The sequence below is a fragment of the Physeter macrocephalus genome, chromosome 8 (assembly GCF_002837175.3).
Source record: "Physeter macrocephalus isolate SW-GA chromosome 8, ASM283717v5, whole genome shotgun sequence".
Lineage (NCBI taxonomy): Eukaryota > Metazoa > Chordata > Mammalia > Artiodactyla > Physeteridae > Physeter > Physeter macrocephalus.
The window spans coordinates 79,000,841-79,022,400 of record NC_041221.1 but is presented as its reverse complement, the minus strand read 5'-3'; the positions used below and the strand labels follow the sequence as shown (position 1 = coordinate 79,022,400).

At 35.2% G+C, this 21,560-nt stretch overlaps 1 protein-coding gene across 1 annotated transcript in view; it reads left to right on the top strand.

Moving 5' to 3' along the window:
* Window positions 1-21,128, top strand: part of AP3B1 (adaptor related protein complex 3 subunit beta 1) — a 277,730-nt gene extending 256,602 nt beyond the window's left edge. Inside the window, exons 25-27 of the mRNA XM_007129837.4 lie at window positions 3,525-3,622; window positions 8,712-8,850; window positions 20,413-21,128. Of these exons, the coding sequence (XP_007129899.2) occupies window positions 3,525-3,622; window positions 8,712-8,850; window positions 20,413-20,566 (391 nt within the window). The 3' untranslated portion in view covers window positions 20,567-21,128. The remainder of the gene's footprint in view (window positions 1-3,524; window positions 3,623-8,711; window positions 8,851-20,412) is intronic.
* The last annotated feature ends 432 nt before the right edge of the window (window positions 21,129-21,560 follow it).

The window sequence follows — 21,560 nt, the reverse complement described above, 5'->3', positions numbered from 1 at the left end:
TTACATCAGCCTGGTCTTATCTTTCAAGTGTCCTACCCTCAACACTTCTATCTTAATAGCTCCTTCTCTGCTGTTTTTGGAAGAAATATCCTCCTTCATTCCAGGGCTGACCCATTCACCTAGTTCTTATGCTCTTAATCCCAACCTCGTTTACCTCCTCTAAGACCTTACCCTATCTATTTCTTTGTGTTGCACCAGCCTTTAATTATGCTCAAGTTTCTTCAAGCATTTTTCTTTTGCCTCTACGTCCTCATGAAGCTTCTGCTGCTTTCTGTCCCATCTTTTTCCCTGCCAGTTTTTCCATTCACCTTCAACTCACTGTGTTCTGCATTCTTCCTCCAGCTTTTACACGTGCTTTTTATTCCTCCCTGCAGTATTTGACACACACCTTTTCTCCCCAGCCACTCTTTTCCAGGCTCTTCTGCAAGTTGCACCACTTCTGTTTTTACTTACATGCAGGGCTTCCCCAGGTTTCCACCTTATCCTTCTTCTTGGTATATCCTTTTTTCCTACATGATCTTATCTACTTACAGGCTTCAGCCCTTCCCTGTACCATTCTGGTTACTTCCAAACTCATATATACAGCCCTGACCTCTTTTCTGATTCATGATCTGTATTTCCAATTATCTGCTAAATATCTCTTCCTGGGTACCTCAGTGGTACTCAAAATAAAACACGATTAAATCCAAATCATTTTGTTTAATCCCCAAAACTCCTCTCCAGTGGAGGAAGTCACCCTCCCAATCATTCACGTTAGACGGTTCAAAGTCTCTTCCTCCCATCCGTCACCAGATCTGTCCCTTTAACTATAAAATACCCGCACCTCCCCCATTCTCAGTGCTACCCACCTTAGGGAAGCAACCTTGTATAGTGGAATAAAATATATATATATGGCAGCAAACATTATATAGCTGACTTTGGAGTAGGATAGACCTGGGTTCAAATCCCAGTGCTGCTGTGTTCAGATCTTCATACTAGCTGTGTGACCTTGGGCATGTTGTTTAACTTCTCTTAATAAATTAGGGGTAACAGAAGCTACCTCTTCGGATCATTGTTAGGATGTACTAAAGTAAAACACACAGTCAGTGCCAAAAACCCCTGCCTAGACTGTTAATTAGATTCCTTCCTGATTTACCTGCCATGGGTTTCTCCTGTACTCCACCTTTACACGCTGCCAGCAGAGTTTATAAAATACATAATATGGGGTCATTTATTTTCCTATGTCAGAAGTCTCTGGTAGTTTCCTTTTTTTTTTCCAGGAAACTTTGAAGCACCTTTGTCTGAGTTATAAGAGTAAAGTAATCATACACTTTGTCATACAAATCAGGACACTTCAGAGAGCGAAAGGAGACATTAACTGAACAAGATTCCAGGACAACTGCCATGGGAGAACTGGGACCAATGGTCATGCTGTGTATGCTGTTCTTTACAGTGTGCCCCCAATCCCATCTTTTGACACACCACACTGCTTACCATTCCCAAAACATAGGTGTAGAATCCTGTAGAATTAATCAGCCCCTCTTCCTTGGACTATGATACTTTCCACATGTCTCTAACATAGCACTTACCTTTCTGTTATAAACATAATTGAACTCTTTCTCTCTCCCTAAACTTGTGAACTTCAAGGGCCAATCTTACTTGTCTTTAAATCCCCAGACACTCACACAGTACATGGGATCAAGTTTGTATTCAGTAAATGTTTATTGAATTAATAAATAAATTGGATTTATTGATTTGCCTTGGGAAATCCATGTGTGAATAATTCAAAACATTTTTTTTAGTCTAGTCCATACCTTGTTCCATTTTAAAAAATAAGGCAGCTTAAGAGATTATAGTATATAGTAGCATAAAATCAAAGTGGATTTTCTTTTCTTTCTTTATATTTTAATATTTGTCCCTAACCCACCCTTCGAGAAAGTATTTTTCTTAACCTAATGTTTGGTGTTTCTTATCCACAATTCCCATCTCCCTTGCCATCTTCCCACTGGCCATGAGACCCAGTTCTAACACAAAACTAGAATTCCTTCCCTGGGACTTTCAGTAAAGCTTTTGCTTTCCTGATAAAAAGGAACAGATTCAGTTGGCTCAATTTTTTTTTTTTAATACTTGATTGGATTCTGCATTTATTTTGCTCCTTATACCTGTCTAAAAGCTTAAAGACTTTTGAACTTGACAGAATTCTGCACAATATCAAATTCTCAGCATCATATAATTCCATCTACATTTAAAATGCTGTCTGATTGAATTCTGGTTACCTCATATGGCTTTTTATAATCGGCTTTTGCACCTTAAGAGATCAGCTTATAGTCATGCTGCATATTACAGTATTGTTACCTCAATTAATAGGAAATTTATTTCAAGGAAGTACATGAGAATAAGTAGTGCAGAAATAGGAATCTTAGCCATGTGATCAGTCTTCATAAGAATGTATTGTAGGTAAAATCATGTAGTTAGTTGTCAGTTGGCTCAATTATTCACTACTCTTCCATCATCACTCTTCCTTCTTCAGTGGAATGTTAAAGTGGTACCTAAAGATACAGCAGCCATCTGGCAACCATGAGGATAAGAACCAACACACTAGGGCTAGTGGAGTTGAAAGCTAGAGAAACCTGGGTTCCTAGCAGCATCTTTAAGCTATTGAGCCAGCCTTTGACTGGTAACTTACAGGATTACTTATACACTGAACAATAAGAACCCATCTCTCAAGAAATTGTCAGTTGGATTTTCTGCTTCTTTGCAGCCAAACACATTGCGAACTGATACACTCATCAACCTAACTTCAAACTTGTAATTTTAAAACATTTTAAAGCAGTTGTAATAATTTTTTTATAAAGATAGTAGTTTCATAAGATTTAAATGAAATAAATGCACTCAGTATTGTTTTTCTGTATGATGAAAATAGAAAGTTGCCTTTCTTAAATTCTTCATATCCTGTGATTTGAAAAACTTTTACCACATGTTCAATAATGTCAGTGAATAATTCTTCTAGAAAATGAGGGGTTTTGTTTTAAGAAAGCAAGTTTGCAGATGAGGTATTATTTTATTCACACATATCTTAACACAGTATGGTCACTCCATTTTATTCTTTATTTTAAAATTAATATCTTAAAAGACATATCTTAACTAAGACTAAGCCACTCCATTATCTACAGTTTTACTACAAAGTTGAAGATAAGATATTCTCTACTAGATAAGCTGCATTAAGTGTTCCTCTGATAGTAATGGATATATACCCTTGCTGCTTACCTATTTTTAAAAGTTCTTTGTCAAATGGCATATTTACCATAACTGCATATTTTTGTAAAAAAAAAAAAAATATATATATATATATATGTTTTCTAGTTCAGGTAACAGATGTATTTCTCTGCAGATAGTGTTGAGAAATATTTCAAGCCTTTTTTAGCTGTGATATTTAAGCCAAACAGATCTCTGTATGCTTTAATTGCACCTATTTAACTGCATAGTATTAAGAAGAATGTTTATTTATTAAGCATTTAGTCAGCTTTAATGTGTTTTTTCCTTAGTACCAAGGATGATTGCTTCAGTGTTAATATTCAGCCTCCTGTTGGAGAACTGCTTTTACCTGTGGCCATGTCAGAGAAAGATTTTAAGAAAGAGCAAGGTAAGAGGTTATTACAATTTACTAGAAATTGGCATCCCAAATAACATGTGCTCATTCCTCTGGCTGGTCTCTAAAATAAATTACCATATGTACATAGCCATTAACAGATGTCAACGCACAGTCTTCCAATTTTTGCTAATGCTTTGCGTTTATAAAATAACCTTAAAGGTATATGTTTGTCTACATTCCTGGCATACTTGCAAATTGATTAATATGTCTTTTAAATAATAAATTGATTCTTAATTAACTTTTCAATTCTTGGAGTTTTGGTTTGTCAATCTAATGATGTATTCATGTGTTTTGTATTAGTGAAAATGTCAGGAATTTGGGACTTAGCAAAGTCTTATCACTATACATGTTATGTTTCTGTATTTCCTTTCACTATAGAACTGTTTTTCGTGTTCTACTAATACATTTTTCCCTGTACACATTAGAGTGCCCTACCCTTCAAAATAAAATCCTAATTATAGCATTAAAATACCTCCATTTTCTTTTGACCTTATTCTGTATTGAAGAAATGCTATGCTGTCAGGCTATATCAGAGCTGAAACATTTTATAATAAGCACCAAAAAAAAAATATTTTCAGCATAATGAAAGCATTAGTATCTTAGGCTTGCCCTAGAGTTAAGCATACTTTCTAATAAAAACAATTTTTGTCTTGTATGAATAAGGGAAAACAACTGTCTCATTTTATGTGTTTAATTAAGAATTGCATTTATAAAAACTCGGAAATATTTAAATGGTATAGTCAGCAATGTTTTAAAGTTTATGTGAATCTAGGCTATTTTTTTCTTTGGAGGGAGTTATCAAAGATTCCCTTCATCTTGAGGTCATTAAATCATACCTGTCAAGCTTTCACAAAGTACAGGCAAACACAAATATCTACACCTAAAGAGAAGGGCTTTCTTCCTGGCACTCTATCATGTAGTGCCAGAGACTTTTTTTTTTAAATTATGAACCTTTGCAATTCACAATGTCAGAAGGACCTGTTGTAGAAGAATCTCACAAAGAAAATCTCATACACGACTGTAAATTAATAGTAACCTTTTATTCTTCTGCCTTATTTTTAAGTGATAAAAAAGAATGACTAAATCCATCTTTGAGTTTACTTTTCTTGGATGTTGTTTATTGCTATAGAAGAAAGTCATATCTGTGATTTTATTTTTCTATTGACCAATTGAATTGATTCTTACATTTGCTATTCTTACCCTTTGCTGGCTAAAGCCTGCCTCTCTGCTTTACACCTGCTCAGCAAACCCAGGTGAGTGGCACACAGGGACTGAATAAAGCCTTGGCACATTTATTGTTAAGGGGATATTCCTTTTTTGAAAAGTGCAGCTAAAGTATTTCGAAAGCAGCAGATTATTATATATCTTTTCTCTTCCTCAGCTTTGGTTTAGAATTATGTACTTGATATTTTGATCAAGTTTTTTGTGCTGTGCTGTGACTGAGGGATTTTTTTCCCTGACTAGCCAGACAGAACCGTAATCACGTGAGAGAGGAGCGCTTGGAGAACAGCTGTGGTCCTCTGTGGAGATGTTGCCAAAATTCCTTTTTCTTCTGCCATTTTGCTTCTATGGTTGTTGATTATTTGTCTGAATAAATCTGGCAGCTGTTTGCTACGTTTAATAGAGCAGAAAGGCTACTCTGAATAAAGCTATTTGAAAATTTGTTTATATGAAGTATTTGTAAATCCTTGCAAGTCTCTTGGCATTTCTGTATCATGCTTTCTGTCCTCCTGAGTTCATTCTTTGATGTGGGAGTTGATGCTGACAAATTTACCGCAGGTTTAAAGAGTCTTCAATAGCATCCTTTTAGTTCTAGATTTCAGATGCTTTGGTAATAGAGGTCTCAATTCTCAACCTTACACATGTATTTATTTGTTATACTACTCTAGGAAGAGCTTAGCTTATTTTGCAGAAGATACCTAGAAATGACTCATTAACTGAAAATTCTAAATCAGAATAAAAATCACTTTCCTCAGATTTTATCAGTGCAAACTTCGGGAAGTTAAAATGCCAATAAATTTAAGAAATGTCTGTGTGCATCATTACATGCTAGCTTTAACTTGTTTTTCTACTTTAAATAAAATGAATTTACACACTTAATATCTCATTTCACAGGGCATATATTTCAAGACTCAAGAAATGTATTAAATGTATTAACTAGGATTTAACTGAAGAAATTATAATTAAAAACATGAGAAATATGGTTCTATTTTTATACAGATGTTCATATTTGAAAAGTGTATATATAATATTAAATAAGAATACTTCTAACAGGTTGTACATATTAGTTTAATATTTTTTAAACGGAAATGTTTTGTTCCTAATATACAGCCTACTCTATCACTTTTTCTCAGTTGTTGCATTTAGAGTTCCATGACCAAACATGCATTTTTATAAGTTTATCGTATATTTTGAAGTTATCCAGAGTATTCATATTATGAGCCTTAACCAGAAGCCATATTTTTTTCATTATTATGAGTTTTGAGCCTTGCAAAGTTAGTTCATGATCTAGCTCTGGGATGATTTCAGTACTATCAATAGAGATCTCTGTTTTACTTTTTAAAATTGCGTTTCTTGAAGCAGTTTTAATTGTAAGAGACCCAAGCCAACTGCGTATTCCAAATTTCCTCCTCTTATTCATTTTCTTCTTATGAATTAAATTGGAAATCTAAAACTTTTGGGAAATTTTTAAAATCTTCTTTTCTTATTTTATTTACATTTTAGCAGTTAATTACAGCTGATTAACCTAAATTAAGTGCTGTCCAGTGCCTCACCAAAATTAGGTAAATTCTAATGAAGCAACAAATTCTGTACTCTGAGAATTTTAAAATATTTCTCCAGTAACTTTACCTTTATTATGCATGAGCAGGCTGTATAGTGTTTGAAGTCTGTTTTTGTAGAAGAAACTTTTAATGATATCTTGGCATATTTTTCTTTCTCGTTAATTTAAGAATACCTGATATATTTTCATTTAGAAAAAATCTCTGGTTTAAGAAACCTAGAATGGCTACTTAATTTCACTATGATTTATGCCTGCATCTTCTGGGTTGCTAGCTAGCAAGATGCTAATTCTTTAAATGGCCAGACATTCACTATTTTCTGGCCCTTAACCACTGCAGGCAATCATATTTGATGCCCCTTAATTAGAGCACCTTTTTTTCTTTCCAGGTTCTTTTTCCACCTCAGCAATCGAGACAATACATTTGCTTACCATGCTGCTCTCCTAAGTGTTCTTTTGCATGTAAATTAATCTTGATTCAGTTTACACTGTCATGCTGAGTGGTACAAATTGCCTATAACAATAAAACAGCATGAGTTAAAAATAAAGGGGGGTGGGAAGGCAGATTGAATGTGTGCCTTACTTGATAGGATGTTACTTTGCTTTATGCCAATACATTAGCTGGCGATAATGAATCTTCTGTTCTGAAAAGCATGGTTTAGTTGATTTTTTTTAATTTTACTTCAGTGGAGCAATACCTTGTCTCTTATAGACCAAGTTAGACAAACCATTAATGACAAGAGTGTTAAGGTTAAATATGAAGCAATGCATTCACTTCTCTGAGTGCTATCCATCTTTCCATTTACAGGAGCTTGACAAAAGTACTGGCTTTGTACAACATTTCCTTTAATTACAGGCCGAGGGAAACAGGCTTTTAACATAAACATAGTTGCATTCATTTATTCAGAAGTTGCTCTTCAATAGAGCTTAATGGAGAAGGTTTAAATCCTAAATGAGTACACACATCTCTCAGCAGTGTTATGTCAGCAGCCACTGTGCTTTACTTAAAAGCAGTGTTTGTTTGTGTGGTTTTTAAAGCTTTTGCCTAATATTGAAGTTATACAGTCTAAGACAGAACATAGCGTCCCCGAGTTTGAAAGTGGTTAGTGAAAACTGTTCTTTGTTAAAAGCTAAGTAAGTCTTTTTACAGTGTTGGGCTTTAGTCTTCATGCTGCTGAATCATAGGGATTTTAAATTTTTTCTGTTGTATTTGCCATAAATAACAAAATTAAATACATAATCCTAAATGTGGAGGGCCTTTTGAAAATATAAAATCAGCTTTTACTATTTTCATAAATTTTATAAACTATTGTTCACATATCATATGTCTCAAAAGATAATCATTTTTAGTAGATACCATTAGGAGTCAATGACTCACATCACAGATCCAGAGAGATGGCATTTATTATAACTATTTTGTTTTTTTTTAACCGGGTACTTAATTTCAGTATTTGTTCCAAGAGTCTGGTATGTTATTGAATTTGTCCTTTGAACATTTGTACATAAGATTCTGATATTAATGGCATGCCTTGTGTTAATTCTATATGGTTTTTGTTCATGATTTTGCTTAACTTAGTTTCTTTCTTAAATATTATTTGAAATGTCTCTGGGATTTAAGTTTTTCCAATTTACATTGTTTCCTTTGTTTTCAAATGTTTTTGCTTCAGAAATTTCAGTTGTTTTTGTCAGTAACCATAGTTCCACTTACTAGGCAAATAGTGTTATCACTAAGTGTAGCTTAGATACTTGTCCATGTTTTAGAACCATGTAACTGTTCGGTGACTCTCAGTCACTGTTGAGATAACTTTGATCCATTATATTGAGACCATTCATTGTGTAATGCTGCTAGTTATTCCAGAAACACTTTGATTTGTTCTCAAGCAGCATTTGGTAAGAGAGATCTTTGAATGAAAAGGAGAGGGAAAAAAAACCAAACTCTTAAAAAGTAAAAACTTAATAGTCTATAAAGCCCAAATTAATTGCGTTTATTTTAAAGGGACTGAAATTGGAATTTTATCTTTGTGATTCTATGCTTTTATCAATCTTGGTATTTAAAATCAGGTTATTAAGAGGGATGTTGGACTGCATTTTTACACATTTTTCAACACAACGAGGATTTAAAAAATTTTTTTAATCAGTTGCAGTTCATTTTAATTTTATGATAATTATCTTGTAAATTACATTCTGAAGTGGTATTTCTTCTCTTAAAAAAGTTTTTAAATTTTGGCTTTGAATTTTAAATTGTTTAATGTAATTTTCATAAAGAAATTAGTAAAAGGGAGCCATCTTTTGCTCTTACAGGAATGCTAACGGGAATGAATGAAACTTCTACTGTAATTATTGCTGCACCGCAGAATTTCACTTCCTCTGTGATCCTTCAGAAGGTTGTAAACGTAGCCAACGTAGGTGTAGTCCCTTCTGGCCAAGATAATATACACAGGTAGGTTCACTGACACGTGATGTGGAGATAACTTGTCTACATGTATAAATATATACTTTTCAATTCATAATTTTCCTTGAAAATAATAACCCCTAAACATATATGTGCCCCTCCTTTTTTATGATGATACATTTGATTGATTGGTTTGGATTAAGGCCCTCTTCCCTATTTCATACAATCCTGAGTACACGGATATGGGCTTTCCTGAAAGATACAGATAGTATACCTGCATTTTATAGTAGCTTGGTGATTTGTAAAGGTACCTTGTGTGAGATATGGCTGAGAATTTCTTATTTCACCAGATTCAGTGAATTCCAGGAAGAACTGTTTTATAAAGCAATGGATTTGGACTTTTTTACTTGAAAAGGGGGAAGTTTGGGTATAGATTTCCTTTTGACAGCAATTCCCTAAGGCTGCTTCCAGTAATAAGGAGCTGCTAGACAACCAACATGGGGCCAAATGCAGCTTCTGTTTCTTAGGCCAGGAAATATCTTCACCACCAACCATCTAAAACATGAGGTCCAAGTTATTTGTCCTTAAAGGTAGCAGAAAATGTGATTAGTATGTGCCTTCTTTATATTCTTATGAATGCTAGTGGCTTGAAATGAAAGTAAAATAATTACTCCTTAAATAAACATGCAGTTGTTACTTAGTCCTCTGTGAGTTTAAAGGAATTCATTGCAAACTATCTTTAATTCCTCTGCCGTTCTACTGCCAATGGCATACTTCCACCATTACATTTAGAAAATAAATTGAAAATCAAAGAGAACGCCTTCAACTTTAAAAATGTATTTTTAAATTAATACAGCAGCAAGAGAGGCCCCATATAAAGAGTTCTGTGGGTGATCTGGATTATTTTAGACTCAGTTCTGCCATTATTGGGCTTTATAACTTCTCCTTATGGGCTTTAATTTCCTTATCTGTTTGGAAATTGATGGCAGGGAAAAGAAGGTGATTGAAATGAAATTCTGTTATCTATGGAAGAACATTGGACTTGACATCAGAAGAGCTGAGTTCAAGTCTTGATCTGCCATTAGAGTTGCCTAACTTCATCTACTAATCATGACAGAATGAAAACTGCATGTACTAGTGAAAAATCAAATTTGCCTTGTGCCTTTTTTTTTTTTTTTCTGCGAAGAGGAGGTCCTTAAGTAAGTTGCTCAAGAGATCTGATGCTTCCATTTCTTAATTTTTGATAAGCCCTATCTATCTCACATAGGGTGGTGATAAAATAATAAAATGGATATAAGGTCATCATATTGGTACCGCCATGCAAATACACCTTATCTAGCAGTTAGTGTTGGTCAATAGGGGGAAAAATGAAGAAAAGAAGGCTTTTAGTAAAAATTTTTGGTTCTAAGTCTTCCTTGTTTTGTTTTCTGCTTTAAATACTTTTTTTCACTTTCCTGAGTGATTTTCTTCAGCAGAAGTTGTTCTGTTTTATTTATGGATCCTTTGAATTATTGAAATTACTAAAACACCAAAATATTGTACATCAACTGTAACTTTTAGCTTATGCTGTATGAAATTTTACCTGACACATCTAGTATCCAGCAATACTCAGTCTTATTTTAATATGTTCCTTTGTAGTAGACAAAACAACATAGGGTAACCCTTGTTTATGTTGGAACTTCTAATTAAGTTTTTGTTTTGCTTTGTATGCGGGTTTTTAACTTTTCTGAAAGCAATGACAGTGTTCCAGGTTTTTGTTTCTTAGAAGAAAATAGCCAGATTACCTTCTCAAAGCCAACTAATATGAAAGCCATTTTCCTATTGGGAAACAGACTAAGAAAGACACTTAGCACAGTTGTATAATTCTTATTAAAGCATAAAGTTTGCCTATAACTTGTCTTGGTGGTTTAGAACTTAATGCCTGTTACAGTCAATTAAGGATTGACTGTAACAGTCAATTCTCAATTATCCATACCAGTGCAGGGGAGACACACAACTAGGAACCATTTCTGTCTGGCTTTGGAGTACAGAGTTTGCACTTATACTTAATGGCCATGGTCCTCATACACTTCTGCAATGTGTTGACACTTTTCCAGTCCAGCCGTATCACAGTGGCCTGGTATTTGGCTCTGTAACTTGGTGGAAGAGCCCAAGTTACTACAGAGCCAAAAGTGAATAAAATGCCTGTATATAATTCTAAATAGGCTGTGCTATCTTAACTTGCCTCACAAGTCTCATTGTACTTATTGAAAATGTTTTACATTTGCTTTTTTTATAGTAAGGAATGGCTATAATAATGTTTTAAATTTTAGAAGTCTTCCAATAAATACCTAGAGTTATTTGTAGTTTTCATACAGATATTAACAAAAATTACTATCCCACAAATGTAACATTTTTTGCCATTCTTTTATGCTCAGTAAGTTAAAACTGAAATAAACAGTTGTTAGTACAGTCTGTACCAATGGCTTTCTTAATTTCATTTAAAATGAAATAGCAATTACTGTTTGTAATAACAAAAATTAACAGTTTACCACTTTATTGAATTGTATTAATGTTTTTGACAGTGTTCAGTAGGGGATTACCCTGTGGGATGAATGAGTTTATATATCTAAGCCTTTATATTATTTAATTGTTAGTAATAAAATTGAAATCTCTATGAGATTTTTGAATGACTTCTTTACTCTTCTGTGGTAGTTGCTTTTTTGAGTTTATGAAAAATAGGACCAAAACCATTATTGTATTTATTAATGGTAATCATTTTTAATAAAAAACAATAAGCTTGAAAAGCATTTTGACCATTAGTATTTTAAGAAATTAAAATTTTCAGTACAATAAATTATTCTTGGCTGGCCTACCTATGTTCTATTTAATTTTTCAGGATCTTTCATTTCTGAGAGGACTTTTTAATTAGCATTAGAATATTCTTTCTGACCATTCAATGAATTAAGTTCCCATTGTCTAGTTTTAGGATAATTTATTCCTACTACTCTTTACAATTTGAATATTTTTTACATTAAATACCAAGTTAAAAAGTATTTAACATAAGAATTAGCTAAGAAAAAGTGAATCTTCATTAATATGTAGAAGTGTGTAACAGTATAAAGTAGAAATTTTAATTGAATACATAAGAGAAAATGGTTCCTAACACATTAGCAGCAAATACCTCCATTAAGAAAAAGTCAATTAAAGGAGCACAAGTTTTATGGAATTCAATTCAAAAACCAGGAGCATTTTCAGCATAGTTAACCAATTTCAAAGATCAGTTGAGAAAGTAGAACTACTTTCAGATTATGTGATATTTAGTTTTGATTTTCTAAATGAGCCATAGCATAAGAAAGCCAACCAGTATACTATTGAAAGACTTAATTTTATCTTCATTTCTGTGGTATGTACTTACTGGTTGAAAGAGCTGCTCTTTGAGAACAAAACCATCTTATTGAGCTCTACAGAGTTATGGTCATTGTGCCAATCTGCTGTTTTCCAAATTACAGTTACCACATGATAAGGGGTAATAGAGAAGTCAGAATCAAAAAAATCATAAAAAGGGCTTCCCTGGTGGCGCAGTGGTTGAGAGTCCGCCTGCCAATGCAGGGAACACGGGTTCGTGCCCCGGTCCGGGAAGATCCCACATGCCGCGGAGCGGCTGGGCCCGTGAGCCGTGGCCGCTGAGCCTGCGCGTCCGGAGCCTGTGCTCTGCAACGGGAGAGGCCGCAACAGTGAGAGGCCCGCGTACCGCAAAAAAAAAAAAAAAAAAAAATCATAAAAAGCATTTATTAAATATATAGCCGAACAGCTTCATGTCCTATGTTAGATACTCAAATATAAGAATGTGAGACACTGTACAAAGGGCAGAATGAACAACAGTAAACCAGTATATGAATAGACTGAAAAGTTAAAAGGTGAAGATTTTATGTGTTTTAGGGGAGGTTAGAGAGACTAGCATTGGAAATCCTAGGTTTATCCCGGGCCAGAAAAAATTTCTGTGTCCCTCCAAGAAAGAAATTAAGTAAGTGTTTATGAAGGAGATTCGTATTCAGTAGTGTAGAAACTGAGGTGCATTTGCTTTAATTACATTGCTTGTCCTCTGATAAACTAATGAATAAAAATGACCAAAATGCAGAAAGCCAAAAACTCTATACCTTCAAAATCTCTAACGTGTAAAACTCAGATTCCTGGGACCCACACCCAAGAACTCAGATTCAGGACTGCTGGGACAGGACCCAGTACTCCAAGTGGTTGCAGATAAATGTTCCAAAAGTTCAGTTAATGCTAGCCACATGGCATATTTTAAAATATATTTTTCTGTGTTTATGTTTCTTGTTTACAGGTTAGTCATTAAGGAACATCAATAGACAAGATGTTTGATTTAGGTTTTTCTTCTTTTTATCCAGTGTGTTCCAGCCAAGAAAGTCTATTGTTAACTAGAGTAGCACATTACAGTGGTAGCTCTGAAACAGTCTTAGTCCATAAGGAAAAGTTTGTCTTTCAGCAGTCTCAACATTTTACATTTTAACCCAGTTTCAGGAATTCTGACATTCATATACAGTAGTATTGTTAAAAATAGTTGTCATACAACCTACTCATTTTTCCCTTTCGTGAACAACAAATTGACCTTATAAGGGGTGATATTTGAGTGAAAACAGAAAGCCATGTCTCTGCCACGATTCTATTTTAGTTCTTAGCTTATTCAGTAAGACCTTAGGACAGCTTTCATTAACTTGTATTCAGTACTTACGTTCTTTTGTTCCCCCTGTATATCGTAATCTATGGTTTGGATTTTGTTTACCCTGTCACTTTTTTAATTTGCAAATTTTGAACATAGAATAATTACAATCCTTATAGAATAAATGTTGTTTTGCTGTCGTTACTTAGGTCCTTAACTATTAGAAAAATCTGGTGTTGTGAATGGAACTGTGAATCCATGGCAACCTAGTAGCCAACTTTTTAATTTATCAACACACTTAAAAACAGTTTACTGTTTTAGGATTAAAATAAATTTTTTTTTGCTTAAAGTAGTTGTAAAGAACAACTTATTTCATTTCTAGTCCTTAAACTCATCCAGCGAATCACTGTTATATACATGTTTATGGTTATTAATAGGGGAAATACTGGTATATACCATTTTTTCTATCCTAAAATATCTATATTGTGTAACTCCTTCATTCAATATTTTTTGAAGACCTTTGTGACAGATTTTGTTGCTGCTGGGGTTACAAACATGAATGACATAGTTACTTCTTGGTGGGGGTCTTTGATATTTTCCTTTTTTTGTCCTTAGGTTGATCAACCTTTGGGTTGTTGTTTTTGTTTGCTAGTTGTTTCATTTCTTTTCCCCTGATAACTATGTAATATTTAAATACTGGGTAATTTTGAAGGACCATAATGGACAAGAATGATATTTGATGGCTTGGTGCCCTAATTTTATAAGCCTGATACTATAGTCACCATACTTCATCTGTCTTAAAACAAAAGTTTGTACAAACAGATGTTACTATAAAGATGCCGGGCTTCAGTCTTTTCTATAACATGACAAATTGGAGAGAATTTCCAGTGGTCCAGTGGTTAGGACTTGGCACTTTCACTGCAGAGGGCCTGGGGTTCAATCCCTGGTCAGGGAACCAATATCCCCACAAGCCACGTGGCACAGCCAAGAAACAAACAAACAAATGAACAGACAAATAACAAACTGGCATCTCAAACCAGGACTAAGATTTGTGGAACCTATTTCGTGATCAGAGTTTTTCTCACGTTGGTGGTTGTCCACTAGAGGGCAGCACTGCTTTTTTATCTGACTGCTTTGATCTCTGCAGGCTCTGTGAGCAGCAATTCATTGAAAAGCAAATGTGGACCTCAGTTAATTTTTACACGGAAGGCGGCGTATTTGGATATTTCAGAAATAACCAAACTGCAGTTGATTTTTGCTTTAAAACATTGTATATTTAAATTTTATTTAATTCCACTGTTTGTGAATATTCTACAGTGCAACAATTTTACAAATAAGAATATATAAATGTTTTCATGTAATGTTTGTGAAGTAATATTCTACAATGCAACAATTTTACAAATAAGAATATATAAATGTTTTCATGTAAAAATGAAAGAAAGGTATTCTTGATGATTTTCCTCCTGGGTTGACAATTTTATAAGGAGTCAAAGAGAGTGGGGTAAGAATTTATTTGTTTTACTCTCTGGTTTTCTGTTAAGTTCCATCCCACCCCACCCCCACCAAACAGACAAACCAAAAATGCTCTGGAATAACTAGAATGTTTCATATCTCCTTTGAGAAAGTGCACTTAGATTTTCTTAGCTTTCCTGTATAAAGAGAATATATCATTGACAACATAGTGTGGGGAATCATTTTTTATACCAATTCTAAAGATTAGAATAGAAAATAGAGAGTCCTAAATTCTTATGGTTGCTCATTTTTTGTTTTAACTATTCTCATCAGAATGTTAAAGGAAAACACTACAATATTGCTGGCTTTTTAAAAAATAATAGGGAAAAATACATTGCTTTGGATAAATTCTCTAAACTTGAATCACATGTAAATTTTTTCTCAATATTAATTCAATAGTGTAATGGGCTTAACTTCAAAATACATTTTTATAGTCAACAAAATGGGATTTTTTTACAACTTACAAATTCTCTGCCTTTTAAAAATGTTATGCTATATTAACTCAAAATTATAAGGGTTTATCATTTTAAATCCTTTGGAAAATAATACTCCAAATCAACATGCTTTGGTATTCGATGTTAGGAGGCTTATTCAAACCAGTATTTCTTACGTATAATCATTGTGCGACTTCATTACACATTTGTCAACTTTGGACTAATTATTTTTATATAGCTAGGGCAGGGCACTGCATCTTGTGATCGTCTTTCTTACTAATAGGATTCTGTCTGCTTCAGCAGACAGTAATTGAAGGCTTCATGTACAGAGTGGGAAAAAAAAAGTTTTAGCCTGAGTGGGCCATTGTCACAGCTCCTGGTAACCAGTAGAACAGAAAACACAAGAAAATTGAACTCGGAATAGAAAAATCAGAAACCAGGAAGACTATCCAAGAGAAGAAAAAGCATGTCTTTGAGCTGTTGCATTAAGTGTAGCAAATATGATTCTGCGTAAAAAAGTTTTATGTTGTGAATACCCTAGAGATTGATGCAGCCTCTCAGATAAATATTTTTTAATTCATGTTGTTCTATCAACATTTCAGTTATTAAAACAATTGAGTTGTAGGATTCTTTTCCTTCCAACAAAGAGCATTTAAGGTCCATAGGCATTTTCCTACAAATCTAAAAAAAGTATGGTTTAAGTGCATGAAGGAGTAAGTCCATGCATCGTGAATAATATATTTGCTCAAATTCGTTGTCATTATTTGACCTGTTCTCATAATTTTGTCAGTAGTGAAAACAAATTAACTTTTTTAGAAGAGTAGTACGTACTTTGATTTAGGTTTGGCAACCACCTTATTTCATCTTTTTCTTTAAATCTTAGGAATTCTTATGGACTTCAAAGATTAAATGTCAGTTGCTAGAGATAATAGACAAAAAGACATTTAACAAGATGAAATACAAATATATCCAAACAGTTTTATCTTCTCAGTTGGTGATTAGAAACAGTGAGTGCTTGGTGGTAGAATGAAAATGAAAAATTATGAAAAATACCTAGCTGGTATCCTTTTAATAACATGGAGCCCATCTTACATAGGCAATACATCTTTAACTGTCATCCACTTATTTGTTCTCATTTGTGGTGTTACTGGTGTTTGACGTTGGTGGGTCTCCCAGTCGTCCCTCCCTACATTACAGCTCCATTCAAGGTTTTGTATTTTTCATTGCTGGTGTCTCTTTTGAAGGAGTGGGGGTGGGGAATGTTTGTTTATTTTTTTTAATCTTTAAAGGCAGAACTTTAAAATGTGTTGTGACAAAGCATCAAGTCAAGATGCTTTGAATTACAGAACATTACAAATCAGGTACACAACTTTTGAAGAGAAAAATCTTCCTTCTTAAAGTTTCTGGAACAATAATAGATTATATGCATATTAGGTAAGTAAGAAAAACCTTAATTTACCTGTTGACAGATAAAAAACAAATATTAAGAGAGCATTTTGCATGTATTAAGAGAATGTGTGTGATCTAGAGCTTCCCTGGTGGCGCAGTGGTTGAGAGTCCGCCTGCCAATGCAGGGGACACGGGTTCATGTCCCGGTCCGGGAGGATACCACATGCCGCGGAGCAGCTTGGTCCATGAGCCATGGCCGCTGAGCCTGCGCATCCGGAGCCTGTGCTCCGCAATGGGAGAGGCCACAACAGTGAGAGGCCCGCGTACCGCAAAAAAAAAAAAAAAAAAAGAGAGAATGTGTGTGATTTAGAATCAGAAAGCTTGGGTTCAAATTCCTGCTCAACCATTCACTACCTATGTGTCCCTGAGTGAGTTTCTCAACATCTTTGGGCCTCAGTTTCCTCACCTACAAATTGATCTGACTCAGAATCAAATGAAATAATGCAAGTGAAGTACTTAGTATCCAGTGCACACAGCACTTAATAAATGATAGCTGCTATTATCATTACAGTGATCAAAAACTTCACAGGTTTCCTGGAAAAAAAATTGTCACAGTGTGATCTTAGTTTGAGGTCAAGTACAAAGGTTCTTATGTCAGCCATTAAATTTAGTATGCAGGTATTTGACCCAAGCTGTCTTTATAATCAGTGTTTCTTACATCCCAAAGCTAGCTATTTGTTATTTACTAACTAGTACTCTTTCCATAACTATCTTTTAAATGTATGTTAAAGCATAGCCTGTTTGGGAGTTAAATGATTAATAAATTTTGGGGGGAGGGGGTGGCTTCTGCTTCCATGGACCAAAACAAACCAATTGTAATCATGCTGTGTTCCAATTAAATACATCCTTTTTGAACTGTGAAATGAGAATGTCAGAACATCTGATCTTCTGGTCTTCTGCTTTAAAACATTGCTTCTATCATTTGTGCCCATTAGAACATACAGACCTAGTTAAAAGGCAGTAGCTTTCACACCAGGTAACGGATTTTATTGCTAGGATGATTCGCTTAGGGTGTTTCCCCTGCAGTGTAAGCAAATGCCTCTTATGTGCCTCTATTCTTTCCAGTATTGAGCATTTTGTGGTATTAGGATTTTTAAAACAGGTACCAGACACTAGTTTTAATCTCTGTAAACATACTGACATCAAAATTGACATTTGTCTCTGTTGAGTTTATATTATTGTAACATCAACCCTAAGTTTTAATAGAAAAGAGATAAAATGGTGCCTTGGGGCTATGCCACCCTGACAGTCAACAGTCAATAGGAAATTTTGCATTCCTTTTCAGACACAGTCTTCTTCTCCATGTTCCCAAGGCACAAGTGTTAAGTAAATAAAGACTATCATTGACATAATGATAACCCTTTCAGAAATAGGGACCTCTGCTGAAATATTTGTTGAATGAATTGGTGATGACCACGTCTGTGGGGAAAGTTGCATAAATGGGTGAGACAATAGAGCCACCTAGTATCTATCATCTGGTGACATTGTTTAACAGAAATACAGAAACAGGGTTCTCCTATGAAGCAGAAGAACCTCGAAAATTTGGACAAAAGAAATGCAGAAACCTGCAAGAGGTGATAGAAAAGAGAGGTCATTTCAGGGCTAGTGATCTTGTGTTCTCTCAAAGAGGCAGCTGAGTTGCCCAGTTCCTAATCTCGTGTATGGACGTCTAAAGAGCAAATGGGTATGTATGTCCAGAGCTTTATAAAACCTCTTTAAAAACATTGGTATGATTTCTGTTCCTAAACTGGCTCTACTTACAGTTGCTTCTCTCGGTGGAAAGACTGCTCTATTGGATTCCTTACAAGTCTTCAGCATGTTTGGAGAGAGTACACAAATAAATGTCTGAGAAGGTTTCTAACATACTTTGTCTACCACCCATTAGCTAACATTTTAAAACACGACTTAAAAGTGTTGATAATATTTTCATCTTAGTAAAATTAGCATATTTGTCTTGCTTTTGATGCATTATTCTAATTATTGTTGGAAAATTGATTTTCATGATTCTATTTAGGCCAAAAATGGCTTGTTAGGTCCCCACACACACAAAAAAAAAAAAGAAAAAGAAAGAAAGAATCTAATATGTTCTGAGATTTTGATGTCATTTTTTTTTTTAAACTCAAAAAAGAAATTACTTTTCATTTAAAGAGAATCTGCTTCCTGCTTAAGTGGCTAATATTTTAATTAAGTCAGGAGTGAAGTTTTTCTGAGTGTCTCCTGATAAACTCCCTCTTTTATGTTGATGGTAATTAAACAGATCCCCGAGGAGGCTGTGGGCTCTGTGCAAGGCCCATGCTAATTGTCAGACATGAGACACTGACCAGTTGGTTGGCTCTTGAATAGGCCACAGCTCGCTGTCAGTGCAGCAGTCTGATTTTTATGTATTGTGAGCTGCTGTCAGGGCTAACTGGGTGCCATTGTGGCTGAAGATGTTGCGCAGATTGAGGCAGATGGCTCGGATTCAGACACGTGTCCTCCAGAAAGGGGAAAGGAGATGGCCCTGCAGAGTGGGGTCACAGCAGGTCACAGACCTGCTCTACACTTGCTAGTGTTTTCAAAAGCTCATGCGCAGCAACTTTGTTTTTCTCCAGTCATCCCTGCAAGCAAACCCCCTCCCTCCCCGTCCCCCCACCCCATCCCCGTCCCCCCAAAAGTGTGGAACATGCTCTATGTGGAAAATGGAGGCCTAGGAGGGGACCGCCCTCTTGCCGTCTCTGGGGCTCAACTGTGCAGGCAGAATGAATTAGCAGGATTGACAGAAGTTCATTGTGCCTCCAACGGCTTTGCAGTCAATTGCAGTGCTTAAAAGGCTAGTTTTGCTTTTAATTTCATGTAATTAGTAGGTTCTTCGAGTCTCGGAATTTAGTAATGGAGCCTTAGACCTCAAGTTTCCTCTTTTACATTCTAAAGCAGAAAGAAGACCTAACGTTCTGAACGTTAAAAAAAAAAATACAAGCAGAGGGAGCAGGGGTGTTGCACTTGGCTATCACGTGATTTTGTTACATGTCATCAACATTAGAGATTGAAGTTGAATATTTAACATGTCTGAGTTCATTGAAACTTATGAAGAGTTTATAATGCACACAAAATTAATGTCTTGTATAATCATTTTCAGATATGAGGAATTAAAATTTCAAGCTCTTTGAGAAAGTTACCTTTTTCTTAACGTTTTAAAGATAAAAATAGTGGTTTATTTTAAATAGCGCTATGCATGGTGAAATGTTAAATATCAAATGAATAAATGATTCCCAAATATGTAGTAATAGAGAATTATTCACATGCATCTATTGTTCAGACTCATAAGTAAAATAGAACTCCTTTTTCTGTTCTGTTCCAAAGATACACTGAAATTACCTGCTTGTGGTAAGCATGGTGCTGGGCAGTTTATTGATTTTTCAGAAGAATGCTTGGCTTTGGGTTTTTGGCAGTAGGGAACCTGTAATAAATTATTGAGAAAAAAATGAGTTATTTTAAACCTATTTGAATGTATGCTGTCTCCTTCTTTCCCCTCATAATAAAAGGTCTCTCTCTTTTTTTTTTTTTTTCTTCCAGGTTTGCAGCTAAAACTGTGCACAGTGGGTCATTGATGCTAGTCACGGTGGAACTGAAGGAAGGCTGTACAGCCCAGCTTATCATAAACACTGAGAAAACTGTGATTGGTTCTCTTCTGCTGCGGGAGCTGAAGCCTGTCCTGTCCCAGGGGTAACCTGCTCACATCTGGACTTCAGAATCTGGCACACAACAAAAGTGCCTGGCATCCACTACTGCTGCCTTTCATTTATAATAATAGCCCTTCCATCTGGCAGTGGGGGAAGAATACACTCTCGACATTCTTGTCTCCTGCTTTAGAATGCTAGTGTGGATCTATCATGTATGCAGTACTTTCCCCCTTTTCGCTTTGCTAACCAAAGAACATATATTTTACTGTCAGTGATCTCAACTCCTAAATCCATGTGGCATTTTCTCTGTCCTGCTACTCCTGGCCTTCTCGGCTCCCTTCTCTTTTTCAACAATGATGGACATGAGTTAGATACTTAAAGTTCATTGTAAATCATCTTCCCTGTCACAGGAAGCAAAAATTAGCCTAGAAATAGTACAAATGGCCTCTCAGCTTGGTATGTGAAAATGGGATAGCATACTTTTTTAGAATTAAATTCAAAAGCAACGATTTATCTGTAAAATTTTGTTCTCTGAATTTCCTGGTGGTGTAACTGGTTATTGACAACTGTCATCATGAAATTATCTCTGAATAATAAGATAAATAAACTAGCACCTGAATAACATTTGTCTTTGTTTTTTTTGTTTTTTTTTGTTTTTTTTTTTTTGCGGTACGCGGGCCTCTCACTGTTGTGGCCTCTCCCGTTGCGGAGCACAGGCTCCGGACACGCAGGCTCAGCGGCCATGGCTCACAGGCCCAGCCGCTCCACGGCATGTGGGATCTTCCCGGACCGGGGCACGAACCCGTGTCCCCTGCATCGGCAGGTGGACTCTCAACCACTGTGCCACCAGGGAAGCCCAGTCTTTGCATTTTTAATGAGAAATTGTTTATAATCCTTAAGTTCATATGCTGAGATTTCCTTAAAATAAATATTTTGAGTGCTATATTATGCAGAGAAACAATGGGGTTTAGTTAGTGAAAGAAAAACTACTTTCACACCAGGTAGATTTTCTACTTATGTAGTTAACTTCAAGAAAAAAGT